At 35.9% G+C, this 22,055-nt stretch overlaps 3 protein-coding genes across 4 annotated transcripts; 1 reads left to right on the forward strand and 2 right to left on the reverse strand.

The window, feature by feature from the left end:
• Nucleotides 1-38: 38 nt before the first annotated feature.
• Nucleotides 39-5,717, reverse strand: LOC135843889 (nucleolar MIF4G domain-containing protein 1). Of its 2 annotated transcripts, none has more exons than XM_065361936.1 (13): nt 5,555-5,717; nt 4,949-5,345; nt 4,110-4,852; nt 3,886-4,032; nt 3,601-3,763; nt 3,388-3,512; nt 3,054-3,247; nt 2,789-2,964; nt 2,536-2,723; nt 2,296-2,460; nt 2,080-2,211; nt 1,484-1,803; nt 39-443 (listed from the first exon to the last, which is right to left on the reverse strand). In XM_065361936.1, exons 2-12 carry the CDS (start codon nt 5,322-5,324, stop codon nt 1,501-1,503), a joined length of 2,712 nt encoding a protein of 903 aa, XP_065218008.1. In that variant the 5' UTR covers nt 5,325-5,345; nt 5,555-5,717; the 3' UTR covers nt 39-443; nt 1,484-1,500. The 2 variants fall into 2 exon arrangements, with proteins under 2 accessions (XP_065218008.1, XP_065218007.1); XM_065361935.1 differs by having other exon boundaries at nt 4,949-5,348.
• A 299-nt stretch (nt 5,718-6,016) lies between these two features.
• On the forward strand, nt 6,017-7,823 carry LOC135843891 (RISC-loading complex subunit tarbp2-like). The gene is made up of 7 exons (XM_065361939.1): nt 6,017-6,185; nt 6,267-6,375; nt 6,453-6,622; nt 6,692-6,810; nt 6,898-7,026; nt 7,099-7,216; nt 7,296-7,823. The coding sequence occupies exons 1-7, from the start codon at nt 6,113-6,115 to the stop codon at nt 7,427-7,429; spliced, it is 852 nt and encodes a 283-aa protein (XP_065218011.1). The 5' UTR covers nt 6,017-6,112; the 3' UTR covers nt 7,430-7,823.
• Cdk5alpha (Cdk5 activator-like protein) lies at nt 7,729-18,097 on the reverse strand. The gene is made up of 3 exons (XM_065361937.1): nt 17,494-18,097; nt 11,171-12,650; nt 7,729-10,789 (listed from the first exon to the last, which is right to left on the reverse strand). Exons 2-3 carry the CDS (start codon nt 12,233-12,235, stop codon nt 10,442-10,444), a joined length of 1,413 nt encoding a protein of 470 aa, XP_065218009.1. The 5' UTR covers nt 12,236-12,650; nt 17,494-18,097; the 3' UTR covers nt 7,729-10,441.
• Nucleotides 18,098-22,055: the final 3,958 nt, after the last annotated feature.

Consider the following 22,055-nt stretch of genomic DNA (forward strand, 5'->3'; position numbering starts at 1 on the left):
ATGAAAACTAAATCGAATTCTAAATAAATTAATCCGAGTCGTAGAAAAAACGATTTATTTTCAATATTCTCTCGCAACATTGGCGAGATATCACAGCAATCTTATCATTGTGTAAATCAATAACGTGTGCAATAAAATTTGCGACTACATCCTTCAGCTCTTCTCCACTCCTTGCGAGAATCATGGTCAACGAAAAATCCAATACTGGAGCGAAAAGCGAAATTGGTGAGAAATTTCGTCGATTGTGTTTTTCGATAAGAAGGTTCATTATTTTATATGCCTATAATATGTAGGTAACTCTTCGAGCATGAAAATCTAACCTTATCATACGCAAGGATTTCGTAAAAAGTTCTTTCGACGCAGATCGCAAACAATTTTTCCAACATTTGAACTCTTTCTTCGATTATAGTATCTTCCATCATTCGTCGTTCAACGAAATCGAACTGAAAACAAAACGATCGAGCAAATTATTCAACATTGAACGATTCTTTGGCGAATCAGCCTGATTTTTTTTTCAAACAAAGGAAAAATAGGGCTCGTAAGGGCTTATCGTGATTTATGGAATAGAAGTGGGCCGACTCACAATATTCGTTTTGGGCTCCAGAAATCTGTTTTCGTCAATTTTTCGCATATCTGATATTTTTATTCGTAATTTGTTTTTATTTTGTTTTTTTAATTTGCGCTGGGTGTGGGGATGACGTTGGACTGAAAAGGTTTCAGTGAGGACGACCTTGACCCAAATATTCGCTATGCTCAAATCTTTAGGAGGGGGCGAAGGAAAGGGTGAAAAAGGTCAAAAACGCCAAATTAGGAACCAATTGATATGAAATTAAAAGTTGTACATTACCTATACAAAATTCAGCTTCATAGAGCAATTTAGATTGGGGGGGGGGGGACTTTTTAAAAAGTGTTCTTCTGACCTTGAAAAACTTTGTATCACGCCCCTGACCCCTCCAACTTGATCTAGTAGGCTGAAATTTGGCATGTACATCCGAGGGATGCCCTAGATATGCTTTTTGGGGGTTTCGCCCCTCTTCACGACATGAGGTCTCCTTGAAAGGATAGAGCATCGTTGGGGCAGCTAATCTGGACGTTAGAGCTACTCTTTTCTGCTCATTGAAAAAAAAAACTACATAGATCGATGACGTTGAAAGTGTGAACACACGGATCAATGACCTTGAGAGGCTGGACTGTTGGGTCAATGACTCCAAGAGGAATAACAGGGCGAATAGACGACCTTGAGAAACTAGATAGACGGGTTACTGACCGTTAGAAGCCAGACAGCCAGGTCAATGACCTTTAGAGGGAAAACAAAAAATTTTGTATTGTGTTGGATGCAGGTAAGCCTCGATGGGGCGAGTTATCCTAATGTGGTTCGGGGAAGTTCCGAGAGAAGCGAGGAACGACTTAAAATAACTTTATATGAAAATCAATGTCCAAAGGCGAGTCCCAATCAAGCTTGAAATTATCACCTATTTCTTACCAATGAAAAAATCTTTATCAACGGTCGAAGTCGATTTGCGAATTAGAACCACGCATCGCGTTCTCAGCAACTTCTATTTTTTGTGGTAACGAAGAGAGATCGCCATTATACGCGTCGGAGCTTTTATTAGCGACTTCTTTTAAGATGAAGTGGTGCAGGAATAGCTGAAGACCTTCTCTTAACATGAATAAAGCTTCGGATTTTGAAATGGGAGCAAAAACTTCAGCAATGGTGGTTTCTTCGTTGTTTAATAATATGCTGAGTAAAAGCTGCCGGAGGAAACGAACCATTGATTTATTCATTTCGGTGAATTGGAGCACCTGTAAACCAAATCACAGATTATCAGGGATTTCATTTCAAGAGGTGCGTCACTCCTCTTATTAAACAAGTTATTTCTATTTCTGCATCCACGAATGAACTCTATTAAAAAAATTAATCTGAGCCTTCCCTCCCCCTCCCCTTCAATTTTTGAAAAATCAGGAACACAAAAATTAAGTAAAATTAACTCTTGCATTCAACTTCATCGTGCGATACCGGTTTTTTCTTTAGGTGACTAAACTATCCATGTAATAATAATCCACAACTCGATCATTTACCTTTAGAACTGATATCGCAAGTTTCTTATTTTGCATTAAATACGCTAGAAACTGAGCCAAATTAGCTGCTTGTTGATGGTTCAAAGAATTCATTTCTTTAAATTTATCCCAAGAGCAATACTGAATAGCGAGCTAAAAAAAAATCAACGTAAATTAATACTGACCACGATTTCGGTATCAATAAGTACGAAAAATACATTCTATAATGTTATTCACCTGATATTTCCGATCCGCAAGACAAAATTGCTCGGCAATAAAAGAATAATACGGATTATACAGTTTCTCTTGTAACAAACAATGCATCGTCACGTAAATAACTTCCTGGCACTGGTTTCCTTTCAATCCCAACTTGAGTAACTTTTCAAAAGCGTCCATGAAATCCTAAGGAGTTAATGTAATTTACAAGCTCGATTCGTTCGCACGAATAGGTACATAATTTTAATTCAAAGAACTCACTTCAGCGCTCATCAAAATGCAAAATATATTTTTTCTGACGTCCGTGTTCATTCGATGTTTTCTAGCCAAGTTGAGAAGTTTTTCATCGAAAGTCAAACCCGAATCGGTCTTTAAATTTGTTTTTTCTCCAATCGACGTACTTCCTTGCCACGCCGATCCAACTATCCACCATCGTCCTTTACTTTCAACTGCGCAGAAAAATCGTAAATTGGCGAGATCCCATTTGAAATTGTACTCGTTGCAAAGATCTTACCGTTTAATAAGTCGTCCAAAGTTATTTTCAACTCGCTCACGTATTTTCCGCTATTCAGCATGGTTTTTGATAATTTCTTTAACGATTCGATATAATCCGATTCGGTTTGTATAACTTTGAGTTTATTATTGTTCTTTATCGCTAACAGCGTCTCCAACATGAATTTCGTTCTCGAACTGAAACCATCGTGAAAATTGATACCCAGCTTTTCACATTTTTACACAAAATAATCGCATCGTTTTCATATTTTAAGAAAAAGCTTTACTTTTCAAAATGAGCCGGCGAAGAATTAGCTTTTTTCTGAACGTTGAAAATAACTTCTTTCAATTTGGCCGGATCGTCTTTACGAAGATTGAAACCGACGTTGTTGAATATCAATAAAATAAGATCGATGTCTTTCTCTTGGAAGCGTTCCAATAACTGATCCAATATTTCGTAAATCAAACACGCGTGGCAAACCTGTACATAAAAGAAAGCTATAATCACTACACTTGAAATTGCAAAAAAATGTCCGAGCGAATAAAAAAAAATCCAGGAAGGATAAAAATCTGAATCATTTTGCGATCTCCGCGTTGAACGATGCCTGTGTGAATTCTCACCTTGAAGTTGTAGAGTTGTACTAAAATTGCAATAACATTATCGATTCGTTTATCTCCGATAGATAACACTGATTCCTGCATTAAAGTATGATATTCTTCGACACATTGTTGGAGGACGTACGAGCCTATCAACAAAATCAGTACGTATTTCGTGACAAAAAATAAAAATAAGATAAATAATCGAATCAAAAAGTACTACAGATATGTACTAACCAACTTCTGTACCAACGTTTGCATGGAGAATAGAAACTAATAACGCATGTTCGATGATAATCCTCATGGGTGAAAATACATCAGATATCATAGACTCCTTTAACAATTCGATCAACGTTGAATTTGCATCGTGACGACTGTTACAACCGTACATTTGTTCCATCTACGATAAATTGACGTAATCGTAAATTAATAAACAGTAACATTAACTTTCAAGTTGAATAAATCATCCTGTCACCGATAAATTCAAATTAGACGTATTTGATTTTGATCTCTATCACTCACCTGAGTTGCAATACTGTGCATATTTTTACCAGTTAAACGATTCAGCAAACCTTTCATTTGTTTTTTCAATCTCATCAATTTTTCCGAACTAGATGAAGAATTCGCAGCTTTGTTTCTCAGCTGAGGTGGAATATATTTAGTTTGGTTCTAAAATTTAAACGATAACAAAACGAATTAATCGAAATGTAACGAATATTGAAAATTATCATTATTACAACACCCACCTCGACAACGGTGCCGTCTTCTTTCCTTAATCGACCGTATATATCTTCTCGTAGAACATTTTCGTGATCGCTTTCGGCATCTTCTTCATACATTTCATCACAGAAATCTTCATCTTCGAACTCATCATCCGAAAGAGCATCTTTCTCGGGCTTATTAATTTTTGAAGCTTTGGTGCTAGAATCGATTTTATTATCTACTTTCTTCTTTTTTCGTTTTTTCTTCTTTTTACTTTGACCGTTAGTATCTTCTCTTGGAACGTTTTCTTCATCACTTTCGGAATTTTCTTCGTGTAAATCTTCATCTCCCGGAATCACATTTCTCTCGAATTTTCTCATTTTCGTAGTTTCGGCACCGGATTCTACGTTATCGTCTACTTTCTTCTTTTTTCGTTTCTTTTTGCTTCGACTGTTGGTATCTTCTCGTAGAACATTTTCTTCGGGGAAATCTTCATCTTCCGACATGACATCTTTCTTGAGTTTTTTCGTTTTCCCAGTTTCGGTTTCATCGTCTGCTTTCTTCTTCTTACGTTTACGTTTCTTTTTGATAATTTTTTCGTCTTCGGGTTCCCTCGAGTTATCTGACACATCTTTTTCGAAGTCTTCCTCAAATGTATTATTCGCAGTAGTTTTTGCGATAGTGGATAAGTCATCGGCGAATTCCGATTTTATTCCAATATCGTTCAGCTCGGTTTCCAAATTGATATTATCCTTGTATTTTTCGAAGTCGCAAACCTCCAATAAATCTTGACAAGAGTTAAGGAAGAAAAACTAAATGCTAGTTAGATATGAAATAAATTAATTCGTCGTAAGAATATCTAATATATGGATGAAAAGGATACAATCTAAACCTTCGTTGATGAAAGATTTCGAAAGAGATGACTTCTTCTTGACATTTAATTTTAGTTTCTTCTCCAAGCTTCTGATCACTCTATCTTCCTTGAGGTTGTCCTCTTTGAAGCGTTTAACACGTTCCATATTCATAGATCGTTGTAGTTTTTGAAATTTGATCTTATCAGCGTTAGGATCAGGAGCGATTTTCATTTCAGGCTTGACACTTTGCTGGGTCTTTTGCTTAGGTTTCGGTTGTTGTTTGGGGGTAACTTCTTCGGTAATTTGATTAGATCTTCGCTGTTTACGTTGCTTTTTCTCCAAACGCTCCTGTTTTCTCAGCTGCTTTCGGCTTGGCTTCGGAGCCGAGCGTTTAACTTTGGCCATTTTTACTCGATTTACTTTGAACTGCTACGAAGAATAAACAAAAGTATACAGAATTACTCAACTGTAAAGAACTAATCATTTGTAGAAATACAATGTTATTCCCTCTATGGGAGTAGGTAAACGCAGATTATAGATCCAAATCCAAACACGTTGAAAAGTGTAATTTCAGATGAGGACTGTACAAATCAGTCCCATGAAGAGTAGTGTTATAACCATAAAACAAAACTTACATGCGAGGAAATTCCCAGACGGTCGCAATATTGAATAATACAAACCAAAAATTGAGAAATGCAATCGGTTCTAGTTCAAATTAAATTAAATAAAAACGAAAAATGAAAACCCTTTCCTCAAGAAAACACGTTTTTTGAACGGAATTGATAAAAAACATCGGCATCTTTAAAAAGCGTCTATCGGTCATACAATGAGTAAATTAAATTACAAGGTTGACATGACTTTGAAAACTAAAAATTTCTAGCGCAGGGAAAACGCGTTTTGATTGAAACAAAATTCTCAATTATTTTCTTACAAATTCGTCAATAAAACAACGATATAATTTTTAAACACTTTCTTCAAAATAATTGATTGAAAATTTCAATTGTTCTGTTCTAAAATAAAATTCAAAGTCACCATCTTTTCCCTGTACTTGGGATATTTCCAATGCACTTACTTTCTCACCTTGCGCTTATCATTTGTCAACAAAATTTTTTTTACAAAAAATTTCAGAATCAGAATAAAATAACGAAGAAAATTAATTATGAAAATCGTAATGGGCTGACAAAATTGACGAAATGGAACAGGTGATCGGTAGCAACAACGCTGAAGTTCATTATTACATCGCTTCCTTGAAAAAGAAAGAAGAAGGTAATATGTACTGGATAATTCCACCATACGTATGAGTCGATTGATTTCGACGAGGTCTCTAATTCTTATTCATTCTAACAGATGAAAATCTAATTTCCGAAGAAACATCTCCCGTTATTCCGGAGCAAATCTTACTCCAAAATGTTCCGAAAACACTGTCAACGAAACTGAAAAGCAAAAACGCCACAATGTAATAATTTTCGCCGATTTAATCTACTCTACGAACTAACGAAGAATCGGTAATAACTAAGAGTTATATTTTTCCAGTACTGAAGTTCCTGAAGAAGAAATTCACGGAAATCCGATAGGAATGTTACAAGAGCTGTGTATGATGAGACGCTGGATGCCTCCGGAATACAGCACCGAACAAGAAGAAGGGCTACCTCACGAGAGATTATTCACAATTTTATGTACTGTTGGAAGCTTCAAAGAATATGGTAAAATGTTCATTTCATCGTTTTCAGTCGTAACAATTACATTTTAAACCCGAACCGATGCTTTTACAGGAGTCGGACGGTCGAAGAAATTGGCTAAACGGCAATCCGCTCATAAAATGGTACAGAAAATTCTTACAATTCCTGCCGAAGAAGAGAATTCTTACAAAAATATGGAAGATGAAGACGAAGTAATGTCCAATGACAAATATCATCTCGCATTATTCAGTAGCTCGCACTAATTACACGTTCAATTCGTTAATTATGATTTGTTTCAGGTCGTTGAACGATACAGTAATCAAAAAATAGGACGAGGATTATCCGCACATTGTGGATTTAGTAGAAAAATATCGTTATTTCATAAAAATTTAAAGAATTTCAGCGGAAGTAGGATAGAGAGATTAAAAGTAAGCCGGGTTAATTTTATTAATTTCGTAGAAATACTTCGACTAACTAATCGATAAATGATTTCGTTCCAGCAAATCACCAAAATAGACGATATAAACAGCGCCGAAGCGATCAAGTGGTTAAAAGAAGTAGCTCTTGAGAATAAACTCGAAGTAACTTTCGTAAATATCGAAGAGAAATCCAAGTCAGGTAAAATGTCACTGCTGTTTAAAAATTCAGTTCAGCCTCGATTATAAAATCAATTTACTCTAATTATCTCCGTTTCCAGGAAAATATCAATGCTTGGTTCAGCTGTCTACTTTACCAGTGGCAGTTTGTCACGGAACTGCCGATTCTGTCATTGATGCTCAACAAAAAGCATCTCTCAAAGCACTCAAGTATATTAAATTACTTACAAAATGAAGATCATTCGTGTAACGTGCGTGCGTGCACTTGAGAGAAATATTATACGATGCATTCTCCATTCTCCTTGAATGACAATGATGCAGAAACTCTTGGGAAACTGTTTGACGTGAATTTACAACGATCATCTTTGTAATTCAGAAATGATGTTTCAATTTACGAAGTTATCCGACAATGAAGAATCATTTTCATATTTTTTTCTTTATTAGTATTATGCTTTTTTATTCTTTTTTACTGTTTGGCATTGAAATTAAATCAGAGCGTGCTTATAGATAAGCTATTTATAAAGAAACTGCAGGTAAAAGATCAAAAATTTTATTTACATAAGTACATGGTTATATACATAACTACTCGACTGATTTGCAAAATAAATAACTGAGTGATGAAATACCGAGTTTTTTGTTTAGTTTTTTCATTTTAGTAGTTACGATAATGTAAATATGCGGGAGTTTGTTTTGTGTATGATGAAAAAAAAACTTCGAAATAATCTCAGACTCGAGTCCCTGTGAGCCAAAAAATAATGATGGTAACGATGAATCAACAAACACAAACGTAGAAAAAGTAAGATAGGTATTCGTAAAATTACAAAACAACAATTTTGAGCTGAAATTTATCCTTTTGTTTTTATTCAAAAACTCATAATGGTATATCACATTTAACTCGTATAATTTCAAGCGATAATAAGTACTATAAAATCAAATTAGGTAAGTACATCTCTTTTCTGGGAATGCGTTCAATTATTACTCGAATACGAATAGGTTAATAAAGTTGCACGTTTCACTGCCTTGCAGCCCAAGATGATATTTCGTGTTACAGGATTTACGGCGAAAGTTATGCAAATTCATTAACATCTTCGGGCAAGGAGATTGTACATTACGTACAAGCGACAAGTACGAACGTTTCAGACAAATTATTCGTAATGTTACGTTTAAAATTTAAAATGAAATTTCACGATAAGTAATCCTAAATTCAAAAATCATTTGGTAAATTTTTGTTCGAAGTACAGGTTTGGCATGATCATTACTCATTAGGTACACATATCAATTACAATTAAAATAAACAGAAAACAAAAACAAAAAAAAACGAACAAAAAATAAATAATGATGAAAAAAAGTAAACAAACAAAAATCAAACAAGAACAGTACCTACATTTTCAGATAACCAAAAAACAACAATTTACATTTTCTGAAAGTAGATAAATTGATTACCTACAAGTACATGGTTAAATACCTACATTTTTGCTCATAATTATTCTTTTGACGCTAACTTGACAATTTTGATAGACGTTCTGATAATCAGAATGTTCAAAATGTGTAATTCATTCGACAAATCGTATCGAAAATGTTCTGGTGCGTGCAAGAAAACGTGAGTTGTAGATATTTTTCTACTTGTGCGAGCATACACATCAAATTATTCATAAAAATATACACGTTCGCGTAGGTAGGTATAAGGTAAGTAAACAAAAAAACAACAAATACAAATTAGGAAGAAAGAAAAAAGAGCAATAGTATAGGATAGAAAAGAAAAGTATGAGGAAAATTGATAAAAGGAGTAGGCAATGAATTACATACACTCTGCTAGAACCCATTCTGTTCGAATGGATACATAATTTAGCTTTCATATTTGCGCATTTCAATATCAATCCACAATCAAACCAACGATAGAAGTGGTTGGCTCAACAGTAGATTGACAAGGTATTTCATCTACATATAAATAAATAAGTAAGTACGTCAAAAAAATATTAATAAACACATCAACATCAATAACATCATTAACTAGGTAAGATACTAGATCATTTTCTTCGTCTAGTATATATGAGAACTTACAAACGGAGAACTTACAAACGAATTCTTAAAATAACAATTGTTAATAATAACGAGACTTAGATGGGTAAATGACTAGATTGGCACTCATCTTCATTTTTTTTTTCAACTTAATGTAAAGGTAAACTTAAATATAACTTAATTTAAGTAATCTTAAAAGTAATATTGCACGTCGCCGGGCCTTCCATTTCAAAAACTTTGGCATAAACGCTGATTTAAAAAAAAAAAAAAAAAAAAAAAAAAACTACTTATAAATAAATAATTACACATAACATAACACAAAATTATTCTTATTTGAAGTTTTAAAATTCAAAAAAGAAAGAACGATAACATAGACGACAAATACTTCAACAGCTTAAATACGTACATAATTCTAAAAATATTCAAGACGATTGAATTGATTGTTATAGAAAAATAAATTACAGCGAAGAAAGGTATTTTTCAATCGATCAAATTCAAAACTATAAAAAGAAAGAAAAAATTTCGTAACTGCCTATGGTTTGTTAATGAGAAAATTTGGTAAATCAAATAGGTATTCAACTTGTTTGTAAATTTGATTATGTAATCTGTCAACTGCAAAGTAGATAGTACAACGATGAAGATTTCTTATATCCGGCTTATTCTATCGTATATTAATAGAGATTTATTTCATGTATCTGAGGATGATAATAAAAACTGTGTATGTAAATAGGTAAATGGGTACCTTATGGGAAAAAAATTTAGACGTTATTTGAAAGGTGGGTAGAAGTAAAAGTAGCATCGAGGCTCGAAAGAAAAATCGATAGAAAAATGTCCTTACACTTCGTTAAAGGTATGTTGAAAAGTAAAATTTAATCATCTTGAAACGAGGTAAGTAATTAGGTATGCTAGGTAGGTACTTTTGATATATCTAGGAAGGAATTCGAAGTCCTTAATGATTCACGAAAAACAAACCTTGTAAGTCGACATATTTCAAAATTCGAACGAAATTCTTAAAATTCCAAATCATAAGTAGAAGTACCTACCTATTTAATACGAAAACATCGATCTACATCTACATATGTTTAACTTAATGCATAATGCACCTGGATACCTAAGTACTTGCCTGCCATAAAAGACATCGATAGGAAAAAAAAACGAACAACAAATAGATAACAAAAATAGGTGAGTAGGTAAAAGTATACTTAGTTACGTTTAGATTCAGTTTAGCTTACGTTGTTTCCTGTTGTACAAGATTTATATTGGACATGCCGAAAGATTTCAACTCGGTAAATATGTGGGCAAAATAAGCAGGCTCGGAGTTTATCCTTAACATAGGAGCGGACATTTTGTTCACTATTAACAAACAACGATCCCAAAATTGTTCTCGACTCTCTTCGATGAGGAAAGGTTTCAAAGGGTAGGATATTTCGTTACCCATGTACGAATAAGACATATATAAACACGTTAAAACCATTATTTGCAATTCTAATTCCGTGTTCATATCTTCGCCTTTGACGAGATCGCGTACTAACATGTAAACGAACACTACGTTGGCTGGATTAACGAATGGAACATCCTGTGAACAGAAATAACGATACGTTTTTCAATTCTCTTTCCCAATAGGTACCTCTACCTACTATCTACGTATTTAGAATCGCGATTCGGTGTTTACGAGGCAAATTTACGTGAGAATAGTACCAACTTGTGGCTGAAACCACCATTTGCATTTTGGCCAAAATATTATTAGGAAAAAAATTCAAAAAAATCAACAATTTTCCGTTTGTAGGAAAATTGTTGAAATTTACACAAATGGCTTTGTCTCGTCGAAACCCACCCAATCCCCTCGGACCTAATGAGATTCAATCATTATCTCCTCGAAGATTTTAATACCTAATCGCCATAATTACTTATATCGAATGAAAATAATACAAGTAGGTAGATAAATCTGATTTCTAACCTGCCATCCTTGAATTAGAAGACTTCTATCAACCGTTCTCAACCACATGACCGCATCTCCCGGCTGAAAGTTCTTCAATCGATAGCACTTCCTCTGCAGATAAATACCCAAGCATTTGAGCAATTCGGAAGTAGATGCTTGGATGACGGTTTTCTTCGGCACGTATATTTGAGCAGCAGCCCCATTCGTATCTTGAGGCTTAACCGAAGACGGCGTCTTGGCCGAAGTATGGACGATTGTAGTAGCATTGGCGTTGGCTACATTTGTCACAATGACGCCATTTTTCGTGCACGTTTTCACATTATCGTTACTGTCTAAATTGATTTTATTATTATTGTTATTGATATTAGATTGATGATGATGGTGATGGTGATGATGGTGGTGATGATGATGATGTTGTTGTTGCTGCTGCTGCTGTTGCTGCTGATTGATATTCACGTTATTATTGATGATATTTTTATCGAGGTTTTCGCCGCCTCTCACGATATCCAATCCGCCCAACGTGTTGGCTAGTGACTGGATGTTGGCATTCTTGACGGTCGCCAGCGAAGGATAGTACGCTGCGAACGCCGAATGCTTCCGCATGCCGTTTTTATTCTTATCCATGGCTAAAGGATTGTAATCGGCGAGCGGCTGCCGAAACACAGATAAATTTTTATTCTTTTGTTCGATTTTTTTCTTATTGGAAGACGAGAAGCGTTTCCAGTTCAACGCGTTGATCAACGTCGAATGTTTCTTCATGGTTTTCTCGATGCTGTTCTTTTCGGCTATGATGTTCTCGTTATTGAATTCGTTTATCGTGTTTATATTGGACGCCGGAGGCATCGAAATCGTATTACTAACCACCATCTTGTTGACGTTTATTATATCGCGATTTCGCACGGTTTTCAATATATCGTAATTCAAATTATTCAACGTGTATTCGCCCGAGCTGATCGGGTTTATAGACGAACCGGTGCCGGCCACCGTCGCAGACGTAGTCGTATTCGAAGCCCCCGTACCGGAGATGGTTGTTCCGTAACTGGGTCTTCGATCTCGCGGACTCAAACTCAGCACTGTGCCCATATTCTTGAAAATCGAGCTTAATTAAACGCGAAACGCGCTTCTCTCGTTTATTTTGCCTTCGACTGTGCGTGAATCAACGACGACGACGACGACTACATGATGACGCTAGCGGATTCGTTGTCGACAGTTTTCAAACGTTTCATCGCCATCGTATCGCGACAATTGCACCAAATCGTGGAGGTAAAATGCATCTCGAGCGAGGGGATCTGCGTAAGAGTACGAGTAGGTATCTCAGCAAACGATCTATTTACAATGATTCATCGGCGTGCAGCGTTTCCTTTTCTTTTTCATCGAATAAACGCGTTACGCGGAGGGCGCTGGATTGCCTACTCCAGAGTGGCTGGTACGAATACCGCTTCAGCAAGCTGTCTACTTTCTTCGCATGGTTTGACTCTTTCGGGCACAGGTTCACAATCTGTGGAAATAAAAATACAAAAAAAGCGAGTTATGAAAAAGTACCTACATATTTAAATTTTTACAACCAATTGAATACATAATTTCGAACACTTAGTGTGACCAAGATCCACATTTAACTAGGTAGGTCTAGGTACCTGTCCCTATTTGAAAACATGCTCACGAAAAATGAAACCTATCTATCAAATATTAGCTGTTGCTGTAGGTGTAGTGAAACATTACACGTTCATTAACATTAACGATTGTAAGCTGCATTTGAGCGTCATAGTACGAGTACCTACATGGTAAGTTTTCATTCGGCTTTTTTACGGCTTCTTGGTGAATAGCGTGGGCATATCTATTGACAACAGTTAATTCAAATAGCTACATATGTAGAATGATTTTCAAAATTCATCCAATTTCACAAATTTTTTTTTGTCTTATAATGGGTCGGTCTGGTCCGATTCCGACCGGAAATTTTTATCGTCGTCATGGGTCAGTACAACAGGTTCAGAAAACGGTCTTAATTTTTTCAGAAAGAAAAAACTTGTAACACATATGGGATTTTTTATTTCAGAATACTTGATTAAGACGCCAAAAGAAATTGGGTAAATTATAATAGAAATTTTATTAAAATAGGTGTCTAAACTGGCATCAAAAATTCGGGTTCGGTATTGACATGAATTTGTTTCAGAGCCAGGTACGTTAGATCCGGACGAATCCGGTCCACGCAGTCTTCGAGTATTTTTGAGATCGGTCGCGAAAGCAGGTGGACATTTAAAAGCCAAACAAATGAAAATAAGCGTCATATTTGAAGGATGATGTAAGTAGGTAGCTAAAAACACTCGAATGCTTCAAATTAGAGAGCAACAATTCAACACTTTTTAAACGCGGAATCGATATGTGAAGGCTATAGTAGGTTATATTCATTATTACGAATGTATTTCATAATTTTGAGAAGCACTTGACAACTAATTGTAAATTTCGTTCTTATCACAATAATCTTTGAGCAACTCGTCGTGGCCTTGCTAATTTTTTTTGACCGAAGTGTACGAACCAATAGGGGGGGGGGCTTACATAAAAATTTAAGGTGTCTGAAGAGGAAATTGAGGGTCCTACGAGATTTCGAATTTTCCAAAATTGACATCTGGTAAATTAATAAAAAAATCAAATCGTCAACTTTGTTCCTGAAAAGCTTCATGCCTCATTTATCATTTTTGAATTGGGTCATTCCACGTCAATTGAACCAAGAAATGGTAGGGGGGTTCGGCGATTTTTTTTGAAATTTTTCCTGTGGAAAGACCTTTTGAAGGGATGATCAATGGCGCAAATCGCAGCCCTGTAGTCCATTTTTATGGGCAGCCAGGGGGTGTCAAAGTTTTCAGTAAACCTAAAATATCATCCATTTCAGCAGTGGATTACTCGATAACCGCAGTACCTACCAAAATGGAAATTTTTTTCATAGTTAGGGGTTTTGAAAGGCTTTTTGGCGATATCATAAAAATCAGTGTTGCCACTTTTTTTCGTACAAAAAATTAGCTCAAAAAGTTTCAAAACATAGTTTTCATATCGCTCAGACTCTCAAAAATTCTGAAAAATATATATTATGGACAACTTTTTATGCTGAACAACATACTGAAAAATTGGGATAGTAACATGTTGCAAAGTCGATTTAAAAAATTTAAATTTTGCGAAAAAATGTGATTTTTTGATTTAAAACATGAAAAAAAGTTTTGATAGGTGAAGTTGACCCATTTGTCCCTTATTTGTACGTATCTGTTGAAAAAGTTGAAAAACCCCTTTCACTCGATGAAATGAACAACTCACAAAAAAATCAAAATTTGAAAAGATTGAAAAAATGAACGAATTTTTATTTTTCAACAACTTTTTCATGAAATACGTCAGAAAGAGGTCAAAATAAGACAACTGCATAAATTTGAACTTGTTTTGATGCTTGAAATCGAAAATTGAATTTTTTCGAATTTTGATTTTTTTGTGAGGAGTTCATTTTTATCGAGTGAAAGGGTTTTTTCAACTTTTTCAACAGATACGTACAAATAGGGGACAAATGGGCCAACTTCAACTATCAAAACTTTTTTTCATGTTTTAAATCAAGAAATTGCATTTTTTCGCAAACTTTAAATTTTTTAAAACCGACTTTGCAACATGCTACCATCCCAATTTTTTAATATGCTATTCAGCATAAAAAGTTGTCGATAATATATTTTTATTCAGAATTTTTGAAAGTCGAAACGATATGAAAACTACGTTTTGAACCTTTTTGAGCTAATTTTTTGTACGAAAAAAAGTGGCAACACTGATTTTTATGATATTACCAAAAAGCCTTTCAAAACCCCTAACTATGGAAAAAAGTTCCATTTTGGTAGGTATTGCGGTTATCGAGTAATCCACTGCTGAAATGGATTATATTTTAGGTGTACTGAAAACTTTGACACCCCCTGGCTGCCCTTAAAAATGGGCTAGACGACTGCGATGTGCGCCATTGGTCATCCCTTTGGAACATCTTTCCACAGAAGAAATTTCAAAAAAATCGCCGAACCCCCCTACCACTTTTTGGTTCAATTGACGTGGAATGACCCAATTGCAATTTATTTTGCCATACAAACGAAAAATGGTAGGTATTTATAGAGCCCAAATTTTTCAAAAAACGTAAAATGTCGAAAAATATGCCATAATTTTTTAGTGGTTTTCGAAATACATGACAGTGGAAGGTTCTTAGAGGTCACAGCTGCTCAATTACAAATTTCGAAATTCTAGTCTTTGAGGTACTTTTTTTTGGAAAATAAAAACCAAAAATATACTGTTTATAAGTTCTTTTATTCGTGCGAAAACTTGTAATATCAACTTCCTGGAACCGAATTCCACTATGTTTACGGCCATTCTAGAGCCTCCAGCGCATGATTTTCGATTTCTCCAAAATTTAAAAATCGCTCCAGCGAGCTTGGAAACCAATTTGGGCAGCTGAAAATCGAGTTGTAGTTTATCCTGGACCTATTTAAATGATTCATCCACTTTTTAACTGATTTACAGGCGGACACCTGAAGTGAATTTTTGTCTACCAGCGTTCTTCACTTACCTACCTATTATTGAAAATGTTTATCAATTTTAGGTGCCCAACTTGATTTACAAGTCTTCTGTAGAAATTTTAAAATCGCGCTGGAGGCTCCAAAATGGGTGGATATTGTGAAATTTTGTTGAAATGAGTTGATATTATGTAATTCATTTTGACAAATTTATACCTAATTACATTTTATGGAAAACTGGAACTTTCAAAAACTTGCTGGAGGCTCCAAGATGGTCTAAAACCATCTCCAGTCGACTGGACATGTCGGAAATAGGACATTAACCTGAATTATCAATGCTACTTTTTAAAAATCTGGAATTTCTATAGTACAGATGGAGGCTCCAGAACAGCTTGCAACCACCTTCATCAATCGACTCAGCAGCTTATGTAACTATAGGATATTTAGCTTTTCGAGTTGATTGGGTAAAATTTTGAGGAAATATCAATTTTAAAAATCATTAGAAGATTCTAAAACATTTCAAAATGTTTCTAAACCACTCTTAATATTTTTTGGGGGGGAGGGTGTTGATCAACTGAGCACTATAGGTACCCAATTTCAGTTTTCTATGTCAATTCAATAAAATTTGAATTTTTTACCAATTTGGCCCAAAAATTGTTTTTCAAGAATTCGTCAAAAATCGAAAAATGCTTTTTCAGCTCTAGAAATCCAGATAAGTGATGCATTTTTGCATGCTCCTTTTTCATGTAAGTAGCTTTGTTAGATTCGAAAATCTTTCTCCGAGTTGAGATATCTCCCTTGTCAGAATTCGTCTAAAGCTCCTTTTTCCAAAAAACCTTCTTTTGATCTGCCAAACAATGTTTTGTCCTCTATCCTCTAGTATGAGAAGCCCTCTAAAAATATAAAAGAAAAAAGAAAAAGTCCAAGTTTTTTCAAAGAGTTCCATTTAAGAAAATGTTACTTACCTACCTATTTAGAAGAATTCTGTCCAAAAATGAAAAAGATCCAACAGTGTTATTTGATGGTTGTGATTTTTCCATTTTTTGAAGGGTGGGCTTCATATGTACAAGAAAGCAAACATTGTTTAAAGGCTGATGAAGGGTTTTTCATGAAAGTAGGGTTACGTATCTATGTATTTAGAAGAATTCTAACGGAAAGATGATTTTATCTGGTAGTTTCTTACCTCATCATTACTTACATTTTTATCAATTTTCAGAAGTTAATTTGTTTTGCAAGAGATTAGCTCATAATAGAGAGTTGATCCTTCTTAAGGTTGGTAAAACTGAATTTTACTTTTTTCAAGTTTGAAAAAATTGATAAATCGAGTGAAAGGAATTGAAATGAATTCACTTTGAGAAAGAATTCTTTATGCAGGTCGGAGGAGTCGCCTTTCACATCTGGCTATGTACATTCATTTAATCGTTTCCATAATTCTGTTTTGTCAGTTCCTGATAATCGAGATGCCAGAAATTATCCTATCTGCCCTTTGAGGCCGTTTCATTTTCAGAAACAAAATAGCTAATTAACTTCCACAAGCTGAATTGAGCTTCCCTCTTATAGCTATACGTTCTAATTATCGTGTCACGTGATACCAAATCGCTAAGATGCCTCAAAAAATGGAGCCATAATACCCAATTAGGAAATCTAACGACTTTCTTTTGTATATACACGTACCATACTTGAATCATATTAGGGAAACCATGTTAATATTTGTACCTATTATGTATGCATGTATAATGCATACCAGTCACCAATAATCTAGGTTACCTGTACCTGTGTATATGTTGGTAGGTAAAAGTATAATAGAAAAGTCTTACTCACCTATGAAAATACTCCTCGAGTGATATCGAACTATAAAGGCTGATGCACTGAAAATCGATCCGAAAACGACAGGTACCTAATCAAAGAACTCGGCTGTGTAACCTGATATCTAATTTTAGGTCGGCACGAAACGAAAAAAAAAAGTCACTATCTGGTAACCAGGTACGTATGCAAAAAAGCCAACGAAATCTGGTCTTGAAACCGTACGTGAAATCACGATATTTCGAGCTTGGACTTGGAAAATTTGCTTATAAAAAGCACACACTCACACAAGCACAGGCTTATATAAATACTCGTGAAATGGAACCGTAGCGAGAAAAACAACCTCGAATATATCGCACAATCGAATAATAATAATCTACCGAAATGACACGTTTTGAGCGAAAAAAAAAAGAAGAAAAAACAAGAAGAAGAATGAAGAAAGAAATACACGAAGGCGAAGGCGAAAAAAACTTTTTAAATAGAAAAATAAAAAATAAACTCGATATACGAGTAGTACGAAAGAGTATTCGCAGTTGGTGCGAAACGTTGGCGATACCCCATGATGGTGGAATGTTCAAATCGAACGCAAGAAGAATCAACCCCACGAAAGTTCCACTCTGCTTTTTTTTTTCCTTCTTTATTTTACATACTATTATTCGGTCGATAATACTGACGTTGCGCGTTGCTAGTCACAATTTTTCAACCCTACGCGGCTACGCGGCGCGAGTCAAGCTTTAGGTAGGTATTACTACTCGTATTAATCGACTGTGTATACTCGTACAAGGGCGAGAGCGAGAGCGAGGGTTGAAGGATGTGCGCAGAAGACGTACGGCGGCGCGTGTTGGCCACATATCGCATCCTGCTAAAAGCTATATGATATGTGTATACGTATAGTGAGTGGCAATGATAGAGACCCACCACCCACCATCGAGTTCGAGAACGGAGTCGATGCGATGCGATGCGATGCCACCAAAAGCTCGAAAGTTTAGCTCTGCGCTGCGCTGCGCCACTGTTTTTGTTTAGCTAGGTGGAAGGTACTAGGTAGTGTATAGGTACCTATTAAATATGAGTCAACTTTTTCCCATTATAGGTATACGCGGTGCTGGGTAGAAGTTGAGGTGCCTAGAGTTCCTAAATAATAATACAGCTACGAATATACGAGAGTACTGATACACTATGCATAGCTCGCGCCTCGCGGCCATTTACCGCGTCAATTTTTCATCCATCCGAGAATTGGCTTTGGCACTTGGCACTTGGCACGACACGACGCGACACAACAATAACGATGAACGGTGCAGCCGCCAGAGTCAGAGCGTCAGCCACCCAATCAATAAGTTTGGTACACGTTGGCCACCTCGTGATCGGTACCGCCGATTCAGTTGTCACGTTTCGAGTTGTCGAAAAGCTCCGCAAGCTCGATAAAACACTCGTGTATTTCTCGTAGCGATGAGGCAGAGGTACCATATTAAGTCGCCCACACCCGACCCGACCCGACTATCTTTTTCAAAACACCTATCTATGTCTGTTGTCTACCTAACACCTACACATATATTTGTATGTGCCTAATACCTGTCATGTTCGTATGTACCCATTCAACGTGATACCTACATCGAAGATGTTTTCACGTGCGTATCATGATACTGGTGGTGGAGTCTGAATTATATGAATTTGCTGCTTTTTCAGCCGTGTTGTGAGATATTTTTTAGCGGAATGTGATCGTAGTTCTGTCATTAACGTCATTGATGCCTGCGAATGAAGGCTGTATAGGTAGTCCTTTAACATCTCAGAGGGTCATCCCACGTCGAATTAGGGAACTACAGTGAGTTCCGCTTAATGTGTTATCGGTTAATAGAGAAATTCGCTTAATAGAGTTGAAATGGGCTGAAACGGAACGTTTGCATCATTTTACATGCAAGTTTTTTCGCTTATAATAGTGAAAATGACCATTGCACTCGGTTAATAGAGTGGACAATCTTTAAAAGTTGTAGAAAATCGTGAATTTCAGCAAAATTTGACAAAAATTGGGTGAAAAAAATGTTGAAAACATGTTAAAATCAGTGAAAATTGGCAAAAGATGATAACATTTTTGTAAAAATTTATAAAAATAGTAAAAAAAGGTGTTCAAAGCGTATTAAAAGACTAACTGCAGCTAAAAAACAGAAAATCATTGAAATCGCCTTTAAAAAACATCAAAAAGTGATAAAACTTCAACAAAATTTGGAATTTTGCATTTTTTTCCGCATCGGTTATTACAGTTTTTTGCTTAATAGAGTTGAACATGCTTTGGACCAACGCGCCCACAATAAGCGGAACTCACTGTATAACCCAGGTATGTCCGACGGCCATTTTGTTCCTGGTTTGACGAACTTAGCATTGCAGTATATTATGGGAATTCGGCAAACTTTAACCGCGTATATCTTTAAAACCGTGCACTTTTACAACTTTTTCATAATAACATTTTTGAAAGAGAATTGAACGAGCTTTCCAATGGTATGCTACAGGCGTGGACTGGGTCGAAAGGGGGCCCACCGGGAAATCTCAGATAAACGAGTTTTGATTTTGCCCAAGCGAAGCGAGAGTGAAAATTTTTCGAAAAAAGTGGTTCAAAAAACAGAAAAAGTCCAACATTGCATGTTTTATCTTAAATTTTCCCTAGTGAGGGCCCATCGTCTACCCCAAGGGCCCATTTATTTCATTTTTTTGGAGGGGCCCACCGGGAAACTCCCAGTATCCCGCTAGGGCCAGTCCGCGCCTGGTATGCTACATGTATCAATTGAAATACATTTAATTGTTTTGAATTTCAGTCATTTTTCTGCACTTCATTTTTGGGTTAAAAATAGTTTGAAATTGTGTGAAATTCACAGCATGTGCTCGAATTCAATGATTACTTTCATTCTATGCCAGAAATTCCGTCACAAAAACCTTGAATCGAAAAACAACAATTTTTTTCGTGAAGAGCAAAATGGGAGTCTGACATACCCGGGTTACAGTACCTACCTTAGTCGAATCAGTCCACCTTTGGCCATTGGGTTTGGTTTCTCCGATTTTAGACAGTACTTATAGCAAAAAGCAGTGTTGTCATAACGTTATTCATAACGTTATTCATAACGTAACGAAAAAACGGAAAAAACTGGAATTTTTTCCGTTATAATAATGTAACGATAAACGAAAACGAAATTTTTTGCAGAAGAAATGTAGGGGGAGATTAGGCAGATCTGGGGTGCTAGTTACTTCGATCCTTAGCTTCTAGGAAAGGATTCACGAAAGTAACGAATCTCTCTACATGAACAGGACCCTCTGAGTACCATTGGTTCAGTCCGAGAACCTCACGGGGGCCCAACCCTAGATATCGGTTGGGGTTTGAGCCAGAATAAATAAAACTCGTAAATTGGGAATTTACTCCTTGTTATTTCCTCTGGGTGAGTGACCAAGCCACCAATATCATCATAGGACGAATTTGAGTGTTGGGAAACGAATATTAATTACGTAAATAAGAACACAGATCTTCTTCAAGTACATCTAATTATCTCAAATTACGAGAAAAGAACAACATGAAGTTGATATCTCTTGAGAGTAATTATTGGAGAAGGAAAGGGAGGTTGAGAATTACTACAAATTCGTAGCCTATTCTCGGATTGGTATTTTTTGGATAAAAAATTGGTAAAGAAAAGATAAATACCTGGGATTGTGTTGAGTTGGGAAGACAATATAATTAATTCCAACCATACTAGGAATTAATTAAAAATTGCTTGTTGTATGGTGTTACACTTCCGGAAGTTCCAATACACCTGACTTTATAGAATTAATAATTATAGGGAGTATCACAAGTCAGTGTGAAAAGATTCCCTATCCAATAAAATTGGACACGTAAATAAGAGGCACTTCCGTAAATAGTGACCCCTGAGCTCCATGTACTTGGCTAGTTTCATCCACTGCGTTATAGAACGAATAGAATTAGTAGAATGAATATTCTGACCCCCGAATCCACACTGGTAGCCCCCTAAGCCTCGGAGAGTCTAGGAGAGCTGACCAGGCAGTTCGGCAGTACATTGGATACTGACTGTACAGTGAAACTAGCAACTATGAGCTTAGGGTAAAAATGAGTCTGGACCAAGCAGCAGAGGCAGCGGATGCGCGCGTTTCTGGGTTATGATTGGCTAAATATTATGTCATGAGATCACGGAAATACCCATTTATTGATAGTATCCGCGAGCTGAATATTCGCGTCAGGTTGGGCAATATAAGAAATGTTTTTTCTCCCAGTTAGGTAGCAGAAAAAGCTGTTTTTTCTCCCTCTACAAATGCCCCGATTTAGGTGACAGATGAACAAGGGAGAAATATGGTACGTAAATCAAAAAGAAGCGGGAGAATAGAATCAATAGAATCAATAATCTGCATATTCAGCATCGTAGTCTGCGTGCCCAACCTATCAGCTAATCAATAGAATTAATAGAATCAATGATGATCATCCGCGCCCACTGCCCCGAATTATGTAGCATATTTACGTGCTTGTGAAGTGTGTACCGGAAGTAATAGAATTAATAAGAAATCCCTACAACTCAACCAAGATATTTCAGGGA

This window comes from Planococcus citri, chromosome 4 (genome assembly GCF_950023065.1).
Source record: "Planococcus citri chromosome 4, ihPlaCitr1.1, whole genome shotgun sequence".
NCBI classification, from domain to species: domain Eukaryota; kingdom Metazoa; phylum Arthropoda; class Insecta; order Hemiptera; family Pseudococcidae; genus Planococcus; species Planococcus citri.